We start from the raw sequence: 16,860 nt of genomic DNA, 5'->3' as shown, positions 1-16,860 counted from the left end.
GAAGTTCCATTTGGTACGCCGGATCGGACCAGCCGCCCGTGAACCAGTCGTGAACCACGATAAGTTTCGTGGCAAGGTAATAGAGATGAAGGTTGGTGACTCCCATACCTCCGTCATAAGGAGGTATTCGGCAGTGTGCCAAGGACATCCGCGATCTCCCCCCCCTTTTCTCTTCATTATTAATAAAGTTTCCCCTCCCCTAACCCCACAGGCCCAAGCTACATGTATCGAGATGCCCCTCCCAGATCACTTGGGTAGTGGACAGTCTCATATCTATAATTCCATAGGAGCGAGAGCTACAAGCCTGAATATTCCATCCCGTTACCCAAGTCGATCGTAAGCAGCAAGTTATTACTAACCAGCGTCCCCCGTCATGTGCCCCTGTAGTAGCAATTGGAGGCGCAAGCCTCTGTTAACACCCCTTTTTTACTTGTCATTAACCTTCCCCCAGATTGCTGTCCTTATACTTATAGGGCTCGACCCCCTAAACCAGGAGACTACGGGCCAACTAATTAATAAAGTCTCTCACTGGTTACGCAGACACTCCAGATATAACATGACAGATTATGGGCACATCTTGATGGTGAGGAGGATTTTCTGGATAAGGCCCTCCAGGAAGTCCTTTGAGGGAAACTGTGTGATCTTTAATTTTAGATACCCAGGACTGGTACGTAACATCTTGCGGCACTCCTCCCAGCCGTATTTTCTTAAATCTTGTATTAAACGATTATCACTGGGCTTTTTCTATAGACCTTCTCATACCTTCATAAATAATGACCATCTTTTTGCCAGTGGTGGGGAAGATTGTGCTATGGGAGGGTTGCATGCATCCTCTAACCGCTACATCCCCTTGGCAGACCTTAACGATCTAGATTGCCTCACAGATGATGTCATTAGATGCCAATATATCTATCTCCTTCCAGGGTCTCCCCACAGGTTACGGCAGACACTGAGGTTCCCTCCCACATAAATGTAAATCGTTTAACCAGTAGGCTTCCAACCCAAGTGGCCATAAACCAGTCTGCAGGTCCTATAACCCCTCTTTTAAGCCATAATTAGGGTAATGGGAAAGATCAAAACCTCGTCTCATGGAACATGGCTGGTCTACCTGCAAAGTTTGCAGATGCAGGGTGGATCCTGTTTATTAGATATTTTAATATTATTTGCCTTTAGGAAACATGGGAAGTTGAGGACAAATTTTTTCCCGAAGGTTTAATGAACTTTTTGCTCCCGGCGGTGGGCTCTAGAGCAGGCAGAGCGAGTGGTGGCCTAATTATTTTTGTAGCGCTTGATCACTGTGGGTCCGTGAAGCCACTGAAGTGGGACTCCAAAGTGCTCCAGGGCCTCAAATTAGTTGTGGGAAGATCTTGATTTTTATAATGCTAAAAGGGGAAAGCATGGGCCCTCAAACCTCTCATCCTTAACTGGCACCCCTGATGCGTTACGGGGAGAGGGCCTCTCTCAAGGCAATTTCATCATAGCTGGGGATTTGATTGCCACCTCTGCCCTGATTCGCTACAACATCAGCATAGCTTACAAACATGCACAATGGTGGAGGGAATGCATATGGAGCACTCCCGAAAATGGCTCGAACTCAATAGTCTTTTACACCTTTATAAATCTAGTACTTACCCTAGGTAAGATGTCGGACCCTTCCAAATCATATATCTCCCAACCTGTAAAGGCAGGTGTTGTGCAATGGTAATTGACTATATTTCTGTCTCTGCTTGGCTTGGAGGGTCCCTTCTTTCTTTTAAGATTTCACATAGTCCATAACAGTGATCACAACCCCTTGATGCTAATGCTCGAAGGGGTGAGTAATCAGCCGGTGCACTTAAGTACACCTGCAGGCCTTTTATCCTTAACCGACCAGGGTAGACGCCTATGCTGGTCGCAGTTAGACCCTACGGCTTTTAATTACTCCCTTTTCATAAATCGACAACAGGAGATCCAAACCTGCCTAGATTCATTAACCTCTGATGAAGAAAGTATTAAGTCATGTATTTCCATTGCCCAGACAATGGCTAGTTTGTTACCAGTTCCCACAGTTGTTCCTACCTCGGATTATCCGAGATGGTTCGATGCCAAGTGTTCTTGGGCCCTCCGCCTCCTGGAGAGTGCTTTGAAACAGATCCCCTGAGACAGAGTTTAGGTGGCAATTATAAGGGGGCCCTGAAGGAATGGAGAAGAATGTTACAAATACTGGCATAGGATGAGTTAACTCAAGCAAGTGAGCAGCGGGACAGTACTCGCTTTTGGCAAGTTATAAATAGACCTTGCTAGTCTGAGCCATTAAGACCCCCATTATGTCATCATATCACCCTGGAACAATGGAACACATTCTTTGAAGGAGTTTATAACTGCGGACAAGGCGAGGGAACCATTAATGAGATGGTCCATTGACCGACTGTTACTCCTGACATTTTCTCCTTGGATGAAGTACGGTTGGGCATTGAGGGATTGTCCCAGAATAAAGCCCCAGCATCCAATGGGGTCCCTCAAGACTTTTTCCAGGACAGCATTGATGTATGGGCCCCGGTGTTCACTAGTGTGTTAAACGCAGCAGCAAAGAACGGGATGCCACCTTCATGATCGACTGCTACCATTGTCCTGATTTTTAAGAAGGGAGACAAGGATGACCCCCATTGCTACCGCCCCATATCCCTAATTGATTTCACGGTTAAAGTTTTGAGTCGGGTCTTAATAAATAGGCTCTCTGATTGGGCTGACACAAATAGAATTATCTCTGAGGTTGTGAGAAAGTGGCTCTATATATACTGAACAATAAGTCAGTACAGTGTGTATAGAGTCCACAAGCCCCAAAGGTATAACAGAGGTTAAAGTCAGAACTGACCTTACTCTCCAAAGAGGTAGCTTGGTCGAGCAGTAAGGCAGTACCAGAGGACAGTGTAAAGCATTTGTTGTACACTCTCAGTCAGCAAAAGGTTTCACACACTCAAGAACTTAACTCCAGGCCAATTGTTATTATATCCTCAGATATAGTTGTTTTATTTTTAGAACCAACAGTTATAAAAATATACTTTTCGAGATACGGGTACTCTCATGTAAATGCTTTGCAGAGGAGCAATAAATTTGTGCACACAATCATTACAGGATAGCTGATAAGCAATACAGTCCTGAAACACACTTTAGCATTGAGCTCAATGGGTTTTTCATAGGAAAGTACAGTTGATTACTTTATGGATTACTTTGGTAGTTCCAGGACTAGATCTTAAATTCAGTCCTGGGGTCTAAGCTGAAACCAGATTAGCAAAAACGTTTTAGTTACTGTGCTGAATTTTCCTGAATATAAAGCTGTTTTAAAAGTTCACACTTAGAAACTTTTCAAGATGATTCTGACAATGTTATCCAATGGGAGGAAATTCAGGTTACAGGTAAAGTATGATCGCGTTACTTTTGTAACCCAGCACTAGTCTCCTAGGGCCAGCACTGGGGGCGTAACTCAAAACAGGTAGGTAAATGCGTTTCAGTATTTCGTACGATTTTTAAAGAATATTTGCAGTTTTCAAAAGTAGACACTGAAGAAATTTCATAGAAAAGCAGACAATGGGTTCCTATGGAGAAAATACAGGTTACTAGTAAACCCGCTAGGGATTACTTTTGCGTTTCAGTACTGGGCTGAAAGGTACAGTACTGGCTTCTCCCCTGATCACAGGTGAGTATTTTCGAATTCGGATTTTTGTTGATTTTATAGGAATATTTTCAGTTTTCAAAACTTCACACTTAGAAAATTTTCGGGTCAAAAATGGGTTAATGTTATCCAACGGCAGGTAAGTGAATTACTGGTTTCCAGGTGAGTACTTGATTGGTGAAGTTAGGGTTCTGGGCGTAGACTCAGGGGTCCCCCAGGGTCAGGTGAGTACAGTTAGTTCAGTCCCAGCGGCACAGGGGTGGCCGGGTGCAGAGGTAGGTAGGCCCAATGTTATCCAATGAGGGAAAGGGGGCCTTCGGGTGGTGGCTGCTGGTTAGCAGGCCACGCGGCTCTGGGAGCTGGGCTCCTGGTCACTTGCTCTGGGCAAGGGGGGAAGTAGGATAGGGCAAAGAGGTCACAGCCAGCGGCACTCGGGTGGCTGGGTGCAGGGTGCTTTTGAGCCGTCGGTTGCTCAATGTTATCCAATGAGGATCTTGAAAAAGGAACAAAGGCTGCAGGCTCGGGGCGGTGACTCTCCAGGGGCGACCAGCACTTCGAGAGGCAAGTTGGGATCTTGGAGCACAGGTAGGTACCCCAAAGGGAGGCACAGGGGGCCGCGGGGCGCCGGGTGGAGGGGTGTCTTTGGGGGTCGGAAAAGCTTACTCTCGGCTGGTCGCGGTTGGGGTGGCCCCTGGTTCTGAGTCTGCAGGCGTCGGCTGGTTAGTCGAGGAGGGTCTTTGGGCACTGGACTTTGGGTCCCAGTCGCCGGGGGGACGTCCTCGTGGTCTTGGTTCAGGTTGGCCCGGCCGGGCTCGGCTGGTGCAGAGTGGGCTGGTCCGGAGCTTCCTGGTTGTTGCAGCAGAGCCTCTGCTGATGGGAGTCCCAATCTTCGAGAGGGTCAAGGCAGGCAGGTCCTCTGGGGGTCCCAAGGTTGCTGTCCGCGGAGGTCCCCGGGATTAGGCAGGAGCAGGTTCCAGGATCAACAGGCTGGTAGGGCTGGGGCAAAGTCAGTTGTTGTTGTCCTGTTGTTAGCAGCTGCGCGGCGGGTCTTCTTCTTCTTGATCTTCTTTCTTCTTTTGATATCGGGATCTGAGGAAGGAAGGTTCAGGGAGCCCCTAAATACTAAATTTAGGGGCGTTACAGGTAGGGTAAGGGCAGGGACCAATGGGTCCCTGTCCTGGGGTGAGTACACCCCCTAGCCTGCTCCTCTCCCGTGGGAGGGGGGCAGGAGCCTAGCTGGGATTGGGCAGGACTCCCCATTTACAAGATGGCCGGAGCCCGGGGTCGTGTTTCACCTCGCCTCCTCCACCTGAGGGGTGGAGTTGGCACAGGTTGGCACACCACCCTTCCTGACGTAGTTTTTCCCGCCAGTCTTCCTGCCAGATTGGGGGTAGGACTGGTGGGGGGCTGGTTGCTGGGTACAGCAAATGGTCTGGAGAAGCTCTCAGAGGCGGTATGCCTTTGAAGCTTCCCCCTGTTCATCCTGGGGGAGGAGACATAGCACCTCGCCCAGGATGTGCATTGTTGCAGACCCAGGAGAGCGGGGGCTCTCCACCCAGGGGTCCAGCAACATGTCTGCTGGGTGGCAGCCTCTGCAGCCACTCAGCCCAGACGTGGATTGCAGGTTCGGGTTTTAGAAGGCATCTCTGAGATGCCCTCTCGTGCATGTTACATTAAATCCCATACTGGCATCAGTGTGGGTTTAATGTGCTGAGAAGTTTGATACCAAACTTGTCAGTCTTCAGTGTATCCATTATGGTGCTGTGTTGTTCGTAATGACGACCTCCCAGCACCATATACTCTTAAATGGCATGACTGCACTTACAGTGCCCAGGAATGGTCCTGGGTACTGTAGGGGCACAGGGCTCATGCACCTGTGCCCTCACCTCCGGCATAGGGCACCCAGCTAGAGGGGTGGCTGAGGTACGCCAGGGCAGTGGGTTCTGTGGGCATGGCATACAGGGATGTGTGCCATGTCGACTCTTGTTTTAGTTCTGTACTTAGGCACTCAGCCTGCAAAGGCAGTGTGTGGGTACCAGGGCACAGGGCCCCTGAGGGTGGCACAATCAGTGCTGCAGCCCTCAGGGGTCTTCTCTGGTCACCATGCCCTGGGTACCTATGGTACCATTTACTAGGGGCTGACAGGGGGCCAGAGATGCCAATTGGGTATTTTGCTTCAGCATAGTTTTTAGGGAAGGAACACAGGCCCTGGGTACCTGATTGGCAGGACCCAGGGCACACTCAGTCAAAGCACATCAGCAGTTCAGAAAAAAGTGGGGGCATACCAAGGCAAGAAAGATGGCACTTTCTCACAGAGGTGCAGTATGGTTTCCGAACAGTAAAATCAACTACAGAGCAATGTCGAAACCTCTACCTTTTAGTTTCTAAATATACGGTTGCCCAACCTGGCGCCCTTTCTTGGGGATTCATGGACCTTACTTCTGCATTTGATCAGGTGAATCTTAAGAAATTGTGGGCTCTACTTGATTCCTTGGGGATCGATCCCGCATTTGTAAGTCTATTAATGACCCTTCATGCCCATACTACAGTGGCAGTTAGATACTTTCACAGGGTGGGGCTCACTGATTAAAATTAATTGCACTAGGAGGGTTCATCAAGGCTGTATTGTGGCCCCCTTTTTATTCATAATATATATTAACAGTTTAGTGTCACGGTTCACTCCCAGTGCTCTCGTTCCCACCACCAGGGGGCCGAATTGTGGGGCTTTCCAGTATTCTAATATGCTTCCAGACACTCCCCGGTATGCATATCCTGACTTCCAGGCATTTGGACATCATTTAGGAATTGACATCCATTCCCAATCCATGCCGGGTTTTGTGGAAGCAAGTCTGCTCATGCTGGAAACTCCATTATCCAGAATTCCCTGCTCACTGCTTTGTCTCCACCCCTGCAGGACAAGGGTGGGTGGAGGAATTCAGCTCACCTGTGGCTGACTGCTGCTAGCCTGCTCACACCTGATGTGCATGAATACTGTGAGCTCTTTTAAGGCCCAGCTCCCCTCAGCTCAGTGTTGGTTATTGTAGCTGTTTTCCGGTGAGACTAATCCTTGTTTCCTGAGCTATAGTTAATCCTGGTTCCTTGATTCATGAGCTATAGCTATTCCTTGTGCCTGAAATAACACTTCCTGCAGTGCTACCTTGTTTGCTGGGCTATAGTTATTCTTTGATCCTGTTCCTGGGCTTCAGCTATTTCTTCTTCCTGATTTGCACTGTTTTCATTGCTCTCTTGACTCCTTGTTTCCTGAGCTGTAGCTATTACTTGTTTCCTTGTACCAGTACTGCCTGCAGTGCTACCTTGACTCCTGAAGCTTTAGTAATTCCCTGTTCCTGAACTAACACTGCCTGCAGTGCTATCTTGACTCCTGAAGCTTTAGTAATTCCATGTTCCTGAACTAGCACTGCCTGCAGTGCTATCTTGACTCCTGGAGCTTTAGTAATTCCCTGTTCCTGAACCAGCACTGCCTGCAGTGCCACCTTGACTTCTGAGCCTTAGCTCAATTATTGTTTCTGCCCCAGCACTGCCTTCTATGCTACTTTATCTTCTTGATTCCATTATTCTAGTATACCCTTGTAGCCTCCCTTTCTGTATATCCTTTTCCAGTTCCTGCCTTTCTTCCCACTTCCTTGGTTCCAGTTCTAGTTTGCTGTCTTTCTATTCTACTGTCTTGCTTCCTTCTGTTAACGTGTGTGTGTTACCTGCTTTCTGCCAAGTGTGCCCTGTGATTTCCTTCCTTTCCTGTTAAGCACTCCTCCTTGCTAGCTCCTTGTCTATTGTGCTTGTGTTTAGTCCTACCCCTTTGCTGTGACTGCCTTGCGTGTTCCTGTTTGATAGCCAGGATCCATGGGCACAGCTGACTACCTAGGTAGTGTTTCTTGTTCCCAGTAAATATTGTCTTTGAGTAAAATGTATACCATCACCATAGGTATAAGCTCGACAGACCCTGCCTTTGCATATATATCCTATATGTGGGTATTTTCAGTCAGTATCTGTAACCGAAATTGTGGGTGAGGAACTTACTGAGCTTCAGTCTTACCATGTGGAGCTCCTGAGTGCTTTACCCCACATTCCCTTAATTGTTAATGTTGTGTTATATATATATATATATATATATATATATATATATATATATCTTGCACGTCTGTCCTGGTGTAGCTAATCTGAATGCTAAATTGCCTTGTGAGTGCGCTTCCTTTCTCAGACTTAGCCATATTGTACAGGCTTCCCCTTTGGATCCCTTTTTCTCCTCTGACTCCTTGTGGGATCCTAGGCAGCCCTGTACTGCTCTTTCTGTGCATGGTACGTTTTCGTCCCAGTCCTTGCTCAAGACCCTGACTGTGTTCCCGACATAGTCCCGGACAGTATTAAAAAAAAAGTGGGATTATGCTGTTCCTCTAGTGTCAGGGTTGCAGAGTCAGAAAAGACCGGAACCAACCGTGCCCCGGCTGGGGTTTACAGTTGTGAATCCATATGTTGGATTGTTATGCCCTCACACACCCTTTCAGGTGTCATGCTTCATCATTTGGGCTGCATCTGTAAAAGTGCCTCCAGGGTGTGCAAATATCAAATATTCGTAGTCTACTTAAGCAACGGCAATCCATCTGTTATAAGCAGAGAAGAGCAGGGAGGATGGTTTCTATTTCTAAACAGATTCCTTTCAAAGATACAGATTATAATTCCAGCACATACAACTAGAAGATTACCTTTCAGAACTGGCCTTCGCTTATCGCTTGCCCCTTTCCTGTTTGTGTCTTTCATCTGTTTCTCTGATAGGAATCTAGATGTTCTGGCCAGGCAGTTGATGTATGAGCATTTCCTGTTGTTGCAAGTAGCGACCAGAGTGGCGGCAGCAACACGGCAACAACAGTGGTGAGTATGCGTGTGTGTGTGTGTGTGAGGTAATGTATTTAGCGTAACTCCTGTGCCTCATGGCGACTGGCTGGTTTGTCTTTTTTAAAAGACGGAGATCACTGTGTTCGAGGTTATTTATTGCAAAGTTTTCAAGTGAAGAAGACCGCCATGTTTTAAATAGTTCCAGTGTGCGGAGCGCTGGTTCCCTGCAGCACTTCTGTACATGGTGTCCCTTTCTTGCCATCTACAAGTAGCTCCATGAGGTGCTCGACACACCTGCCAGTCCAGGCTTTTTAAACCAACACCACTTTCCACATTGGGGTGTCTGAGGCCATGCAAGCCATGTTAGAGGAAAACGCTGTAAGTCCATGTTACTTCCCTTTCCACCCATCCTACAGTCTCTTCAACCCCTCTTCTTCCCCATTAGCTCCCTGTCCTCCTCTCATAGTCTACTAACCTTCCAACCACAACGTCCCGGAAAGGAAATTAAAACTTTCACGAGAAACAAAAAAAAAGTATTTCACGGCGGATTCACAACCTGTGACTCAGCCCTCCGCTCTACCAACTGAGCTATTGTAGGTGCTGGAGGCGACCTCTGCCTCCTCTTTCATCTCATTCCAGCACAGGCTCACTGCTAGTTTGGAAGTATTTCCCCCTCGGACATGCACAGTGTTCACTGAGCACACACTGAGAGTTGCAGAGAAGTGCTAGGCTATTTCTAGGCGCAACAAATACCAGCAGTTACTGAAAATGTAAACGTGGGTAAGGTCTGCACAAAATCGGGTAGACAGACTTGTGCAACTGAAATACTGACAACCTCGTCCATTTAGAGCAGCCACATAGGTAAATGAAACAAAATTATCCCTCAAATAGTGATATCCCTGAACCATTGGTGAAGTCAGGACTGCTGACTGGTAATCCGACTGGAATATTATTTTTGAGAGGTATTGTAAAGGCGATGCCAGCTAAACTGTGAAGTGTGTACAGTCATTAAACAAGCATTTGGAATGCATCGCTCTCGCATTTGTGAGTTTGAGCTATTAGCATTGTAAATGACAATGCCTTATTTATGTGTTTTGAAAATCTGCAAGCAGTGCGTAAACACGCACTTTGTACTTATACAGACCCCCCAGGATATAGCGGCATGGATTCGCAAATTTAGCGGCACAAAAATGGAAATTTAGCGGCACAAAAATGGAAATTTAGCGGCAATTTTGCGGCATTTTATTCGGCCATTTTTCCTACAACAAACACAGATATCTTGTTTTTTTTAGTTATTTAACAACATGAAGCTATGTATATGAGAAGTGGGGTCAGAAGTGCACTTCCAACCCCACTGCCAGGCAGGGAGCGGCTGCGAGTATATCTACCCCACATGCATCATCTTCCGAATGCCCCTCAAGTTATGCTCGCCACACACAGGAGGCAGAAACAAGGATAGCAGGGCTGAAATCGATATTGTGCTTCTTACCATCACAGCCTCAAGCCTTCCGGGCAGAAAACCCATCTGCACACCAATTCCACCTCATACTCAACAACCTGGAGACAGTACCTGGCGCTAGCATTTACTCACCTGGGTGGGAACAACCGAATTGTGGGGATGTGCGGTATACCCAAGGAAGAAAGTGTAAGTAAAAGTCTGGGCACCTGGAGAGCAGATGAGGGAGTTGTGGGTGGGATACATCAGGTGTGTTCATCGCCCACTGACAAGACAGGGCTCGGGGCATTTTGCTGCATGTTTGCAGCTTCGTGGGCCGACATACACAGCTGCCAAGGGTTCAGATTTCATATGTGTGACATTTTTATAATTTTACTATAAATATGAGTGACATTCAACAACTATGAGTGACCCTTTCTCGGGAGCAAAATCAAGCAATGACCACAAGGAAAACATATAAATATCAGAAATTACACCAATTTGAGCAACAATAAACTTTAGGAATATCTTAAAACTGCTGTAAACCACTAGAAATGGAAGGGCAAAAACTAAATAAAAAGCAGTAACTCACAGCTAATTCTCATAAAATAGAGTTTTGAGAATAAGCGTGGCTCATATTCTTATGGGAAAACTGTAATTCAATAAAAGCTGCTCTAGCCCCAGCCCTCCATCATTCACCAGAGCTATCTTGACATTTGTGTTAGTTGCATAAAAACGAAGAATTCAGCTCCACACGTTGTTTTTAACTTCATGTTATTTAAACGGATCTCATGATATGTGCTTCTCTAATCACTGCAGCAAGGCTGACACAGAAAGTGTTTTTGGCCGGGACAGTCTGGGTGGGGGGGCCATGGGCTGCAGCTACAGTGTGGTGATAGGGGCCTGACGCGCCGGCCTCCAGGCCTGCTTGTGATTGTCTTGGCCTTGTAACCTTCTGCAACAGGCCGTTTCAATGACGGTGCTCAGAAAAAGGCTTTTTATGTTTTCACTCGTTGCTGTCCGCCCGCTTCCAGATTCACCTTTACTCCCTTGCGCCATTAATTATTCAAGTCTAATGCCCCTAAATACGGTAAATAAATGTGCAGCCCAGCCCGTGGCCTTTAGCCCGTCCAGCGCACACATATTGAGCAGGCTTAACTGTAGATAACAGTCACGAACCTATGATGAATTAAAAAATAACCTAAAAGAATGATAAATACCTGTTCATGAGTGAAACGCACTCAGAGCAAGCCACCACTGTATGAAGGGCCTGCCGCCACGACTTCTCTAGCACCCCGAAGCCAGCGAACCACAGAGTCGGCTGGGTGAGGTCGGGCGGACTCGCTCGGTATGCTGCATGGTCACTCTGAGGCACCAACGAATCAGGGCACAACTAACTAACAGTGTGACTGAGCGAGCAGCATGCAACTCTTTAGCTGCCTAACCTCGGAGTTAATCCCATTAACTGGATTACAACCATTAGACCCCCAGGATATAGCGGCGGCTTTTGTAAAAATGCCGCGATTTCTACTAAAGTGCCGATTTCGCGGGCACTTTGGTAAAAATCGCGGCACTTTTAAAAAAGTGCCGATTTCGCGGCAAATCGCGAAATCGCGATATCCTGGAGGCTCTGCTTATAGTAGTTGCTTATTAGAAGCAAGGCTGGCAGTACCTGCGCCTCATTTACTGCCAGCCTTGCTTCTTGTAAGCAAGGACTAAAAGTACAAAGTGCGTATTTACGCACTGCTTGCTGATTTTCAAAACACATAAATAAAAGGCATTGTAATTTATAATGCCAATAGCTCAAACACTCGCAAATGATAGCCCTATTGCATTGCAAAATCGTGTTTAGGACTTATGCCCCGCTGCCCGCATGATCAAAAGTTTGCTGCCACGAAAGGACAGAACATATTGCCTTACCTGTCAGCATGAGCAGTAGCATACTAAATCTACAATTATGACCAATTGTGAAATGTTTTTATACAGAAACTTAAAACGATAACAGTGCCGAGCAAGCACCTCGAAGCTGAGCATGCACCAAAGCTGGGCATGTACCGTACGCTAGAATTATAGGAAACATCAGGGTAAAGCGGCCTCTTTACCACATCAATCCAATATTTATTACTACTTCTCCTGGCTTAAATACATGTTCTAATTTTTCTAAACTCCGTATATGATTTGAGCTGTAATCTATAGGTTAGGGTGAACTAATGACACAAGGCACAAGATGCTCTATTAGAAAACCGCCTATTCTTGACAGCAAACCAGGTGTTCGCACTCTGCCCTACTACGTATAGTCTCCATGGAAGCCATATGCGCACCTTCTTTGACAGATGACTTCGCTGACAGTAATAAATCACCTCTCTCGTAAATTTCCCCAATTTACTGCACAGGTTGGATTAACATGCTAGGGTTTCTCCGGGCGACCTAAAACTGATGCTCCTCCTCCTCACACCCTTTCGGTCCAGCACCAGTACAATTGAGACTAGCCACTGGTCTAGCGCCCCGTCACTCAGATTTGAGTGACACATTGTTGACCAATCAGAGTACGTGGGCGGTGGCCCCTGGGAAAGGATATCCGTTGCTAGGGGCGGTGGCCGCACTAAGGCACTACCCTGGTAGGCGATGAAGGCTGGAGACTGTAGCAGATGATCAGAAGCTGGCGTTGACAACGTGTTTGAGTAATAGAGAAGCCAGGACATGAGCCGGCGGCGGGTGAGTATTGCTTTGGACCTGCCCGACCGCTGTCATGCTCGCATAAATCCAGGAAGTGGTAGTCTCTCCGTAAATTCCCCTTAGGACAGTTTTCTCTTCCCCTAACTTGGACAACGACCATCTGGGCTCTTAAATAGTCGCGTTTTGTTTTGGGACAATGTCACTCTTAGCCCTACTTTTATCCTAGTGTATAGCCACAGCCCTTTGACAGCTATGTGCTGAACCCCAGCCCCCCTTCCTGGTCCCGCCTCCTTTCTTCTGATTAAACCAATCAACGAACGTTTTAAGTTCAAGAGTATTGCCTTGTCCCGCCTCTTGCCCGTGAATCCTAAAAGAGCTTGTTTGAGCGGCTTAGCGTCTGTATCGACAGTGAGGACGGACTATCGATTATATGGTGGTATTTCTTGCAAGCGTGAGATGTGTGTCCGTCCTAGAAATGTGGTGCTGTTAAGTAAAGGAGTTTAACCTGGACTAATAACGGCGTTCTTCCACGGGGCGCACGCTTCATATAAAGAGAACGTATAGGTACATCTGCTCTAACCGTATTTTGTCGTAAATTATGTTTTGGCTATGACATCTTGATTATGTGTAGAGTGTTTTTTATATTTATTTTTTATGTAATGTACTTGAAGAACAAAGTGTGTCTTCCTTGTCGAGGAGACATGTACTACAGCCTTTCCAAGATGGTGGGCTGGTTGTTCACTTCACAATTGGCTCTTTACGTTTGTCCGTTTTCTATTTTGTGTACTATTTGTGGTCCCTTTAATATCTCCAATGGCAGATGGGGTTAGGAAGGGTGCTAGACGGTCTGGGTGTATATTTGCTTACTTAAGCAGGTCTGCTGTCCCTGTCACTGAAAGGATAAGTGAATGCTTATAAACTGTAAAGCGAGCCATGATGTACAGCGGTGTACAGTGTTCTGGTGCGTTTTGGCGACAGAGCTGTCATGTTTAAAAGGGTAGGAGTGGGAGGAGCTGTTGTCAGACAGCACTGGGTTTCTGGAGCTCGACAGTGTGACTAGTCCATATATTTTCGTGGATTCTTATCCTTGACATTGTTACATTAGTTCGTTTCCACTCCTAGTCCCTCGCCCAACACCTCTGAAGCAGGCTTTCAGACCGCTCAACTTCTGTTCCAGGGTATCACTGAATCTTTTATTTTTGTGCTACTTGATGTGTTGTGGTGTCTGGTTTTTTTTCTATTTGTTTTGTTAATCTATTGCGATTGGAAGACACATATTCCTTGCTTTCATCGTGGCTGTTGTAGTAAGAAATGTATAACTTGTTTACCTCGTGGCTGTTGGTATGACGACCAATGCTTACTTGAACTACTTGTTCCTAGATTGTAAGATAACTAATTCCTACAACTAAGTGCTAGTATCCGAACGACCCATTCCTTAAGCTTTTAAACATAACATTTTTGAGTCCACCATATTATTCAGGTATTTGATACTCAAGGTCTTTCCAAAATTTTATTTAAAAAAAAAAGGCTCTATTACACGTGATTTGAGCCTATTCTCTGTGAGCTCCTGAACTTCTGTGAGTAAAATGCTTTCCTCCCAGCCTGAACATGTTGTTCCCTTGTAACTCCTAATATAATGCTGTAAACTGTCGGTCTAGTTTTTTTATGTAGGGAAACAGTTGATGAGTATCGACTCATACCTCAATTTTCCCATTTTAAAAATTTGCTGTTTATCCTAGATGTTGTGTGTTCAGTAGAACATCTTATAAATGTGGCATAGTACAATGACACTACTTATCTTATCGCAAATTTGTTATGTGGACTTCATATAGCGCAACGGATTACCCCACAGGGATTTTTCGGCGATGCATTACAATCCATGTAAGGTGAGAACGGAAACGGGAGCTTAAAATAGGCAAGTTTTAGAACGTTTTTTCGAAGTTGGCAATTTCATAACAGTCGCAAATGTGCTAGAGTTTATTCCAGTAATGGGGGCCAAGGTACAAAGAGTGGCTGCCGTGTTTGACTGTACAAATACGTTGGGAGCTCAAGTTTCTTGTAGGATAAAGGCGACTTTTGTTTTGGAAATTAGCAGGTCCTTTACTGAGAGGGATTTATGTACCAGACATAATAGCTTAAAGATGTAGCTCTTCCTGATTGGGAGCCAGTGAAGGGATCTGAAGGTGGGCTATGAGGGAGTGCAGGGAGGTAGTTTACAAACAAGGCATACTTCTGTGTACTGGACTCCCTGAAGTTGTGATAGAGGGTCTCATTTGTTCCAGCCAAAAGGGAGTTTTTGTAATCCAGGTGGCTGACTACCCAGGCCTGCATGAGTTTTCCTAGTATGGAGGAGAAGCCATTGAAAGGCCTTTAGCATTTGCATGGTTCTAAAACAGGCCCGCATGGGGACCCAACCTGCTTTTATCTAGAGTTTATGGTCTATCAAGCTGCATAGGCTTCTTTACAACCTTTTTAGGTTGTGGGGCAACACACAGTTCAGGTGGCCACCAATAGTCTGTCCTGAAGGAATAAGTATTGCCAAATAGAAAGATCTCAGATTTCACTGTTTTTGATGCAAGCAGTTTTAAGACACCCAGGAGGATATTTTCCGCACGCAGTCTGAGTTTAATTTTTATACATTCGGGGTTAGGACCCATTGATATGTATAGCTGCATGCCGTCTGCATATGAGATGATCTCCAGACTGCAGGATCTTACGAATCTAGTCGAAGGGGTGTTGTGTATATTAAAAAGTGTTGGGCTCAAGGATGAGTCCGGTGGTACCCACTGTCTAATGACCTTACACGTGATTTAAATAGTCCTAAGTTTACTGTCTGTGCACGATCATTGAGGAAGCTATGAAGCCATCCCAGTGCTTTGGCAGTGATGTCAATCTCCGTTAGTCTCTGGACCATGATAGTGTGAGATGGCATCAAAGGCAGCGTACAGATCAAGTAGTACTAGCATGGCTGGGTAGCCATCATCAAGGGAGATTCTGATGTCATCTAAGACCGCTATTAGAGCGTTTCTGTACCACGAGAGGCTCTGAAGCCGGTCTGGGAAATATCTAGGTTGGAATTAACCCAAGTAGCTCGATAGTTGTTGATTTTACTAGACATTCTAGATTTTTACTGAGATATGGAAAAAGCGAAATGGTGCTGTAATTGGTGGGTTTTAGAGGACTTGCATTGTTTTTTGAGAATTGGCATCACCTGTCCAGTTTTCCAGGCCTGAGGTACATTCGCAGTGTTAAAAGAAAGATTGAACAGTGTTGTGATGTCTGGGAGCAAGGTGTTATCTAGAGACATCATATTATGAGGCAGGGCTGGGTCCGAGGGAGATCCTGATTTTGATTTTGCTCATAGTTTTAAGAACAGGTTGTCGGGTAACAAGTTCAAAGTATTCCAGAGCACACGAGGTGTGCAGTAGGGGGGTAGTGACAGCAGGGGAATCAGTGGAGAGCGGAAGGGGAGGACAGAGGGTAAGATTCTTATTTATGGTTGTGATTATTTTCTTCAAATGGTCGGTTAGTGTATTGGAAAGTTCCTAAGAGGCCGGTACTCTTGAGGTGTCTATTTTAATCTGTGATAATGCAATACAAGTGTTGGTCATAGAGCTGGGTTTCGTTTAACACTTGATTAGTCATACCTTAAGCATGCAGGAGTTGCATTCCAATACATTATTTATAATGGAGCTGGATAAGTAGGTTAATAATTCAGTTGTACCAGAGCCTCTAGGTAACGTAGAAAGGTTGAAGTTTCTCTCAAGGTTTATAACAAGCCATTTATTTATCAAGCTATGAAATTGCTGGACTGCGTAACAATTATTTTTGTTACTGCAGTTACCTTTTTCCTGGGGGTAAAACATGTCTGTGGGGTCTGTGACTAAGTAGAATAAGTGTCATGCAGTATTTGTGTAGCTTATAACCTTACTCTTGAAAGCTGGGGTCTGGAATTGTCGCTTTACTGATGATCAGTGTTGTTTTTTGGGGATGAATGCATTACATCAGATCCTAATACAATTTATTTTAACTTCTAAAGCCCTTGTTTGCTCTCCAGCCTATTACCTGGATTTCATATATATACTCTACTTTGGGTTATGGACAGATCTCTGAAGTAGTGTGAAAGTATATTTTATTCCAATGATCTGATAAAGGCTTGGAAAAAGATATTTGTCTAGCAGGGCACCAACATTACTGTGAGGATAAGCCCCTAGTGTTGGCAGGGAAATCTGCCTACAAAACAGCG

The 16,860-nt window shown here is 45.8% G+C and overlaps 1 protein-coding gene across 4 annotated transcripts in view; it reads left to right on the top strand.

Annotated features, from left to right (window-relative positions):
- Positions 1–8,443: 8,443 nt before the first annotated feature.
- AKTIP (AKT interacting protein) overlaps positions 8,444–16,860 on the top strand; it is a 98,166-nt gene continuing 89,749 nt past the window's right edge. Inside the window, exon 1 of one of the 4 annotated variants that reach the window (XM_078671235.1) lies at positions 8,444–8,539. Coding sequence is in view for 1 of the 4 variants with exons in the window: in XM_078671238.1 (XP_078527364.1) it covers positions 12,639–12,653 (15 nt within the window). In the remaining 3 variants the exon portion in view is untranslated. Of the gene's footprint in view, positions 8,540–12,504; positions 12,654–13,417; positions 13,576–16,860 lie in introns of those variants that run through there. The other 3 variants (XM_078671236.1, XM_078671238.1, XM_078671237.1) reach the window with 3 other exon arrangements.

This window comes from Lissotriton helveticus, chromosome 12 (genome assembly GCF_964261635.1).
Source record: "Lissotriton helveticus chromosome 12, aLisHel1.1, whole genome shotgun sequence".
NCBI lineage: Eukaryota > Metazoa > Chordata > Amphibia > Caudata > Salamandridae > Lissotriton > Lissotriton helveticus.
This window is presented reverse-complemented; position numbering and strand designations above follow the sequence as displayed.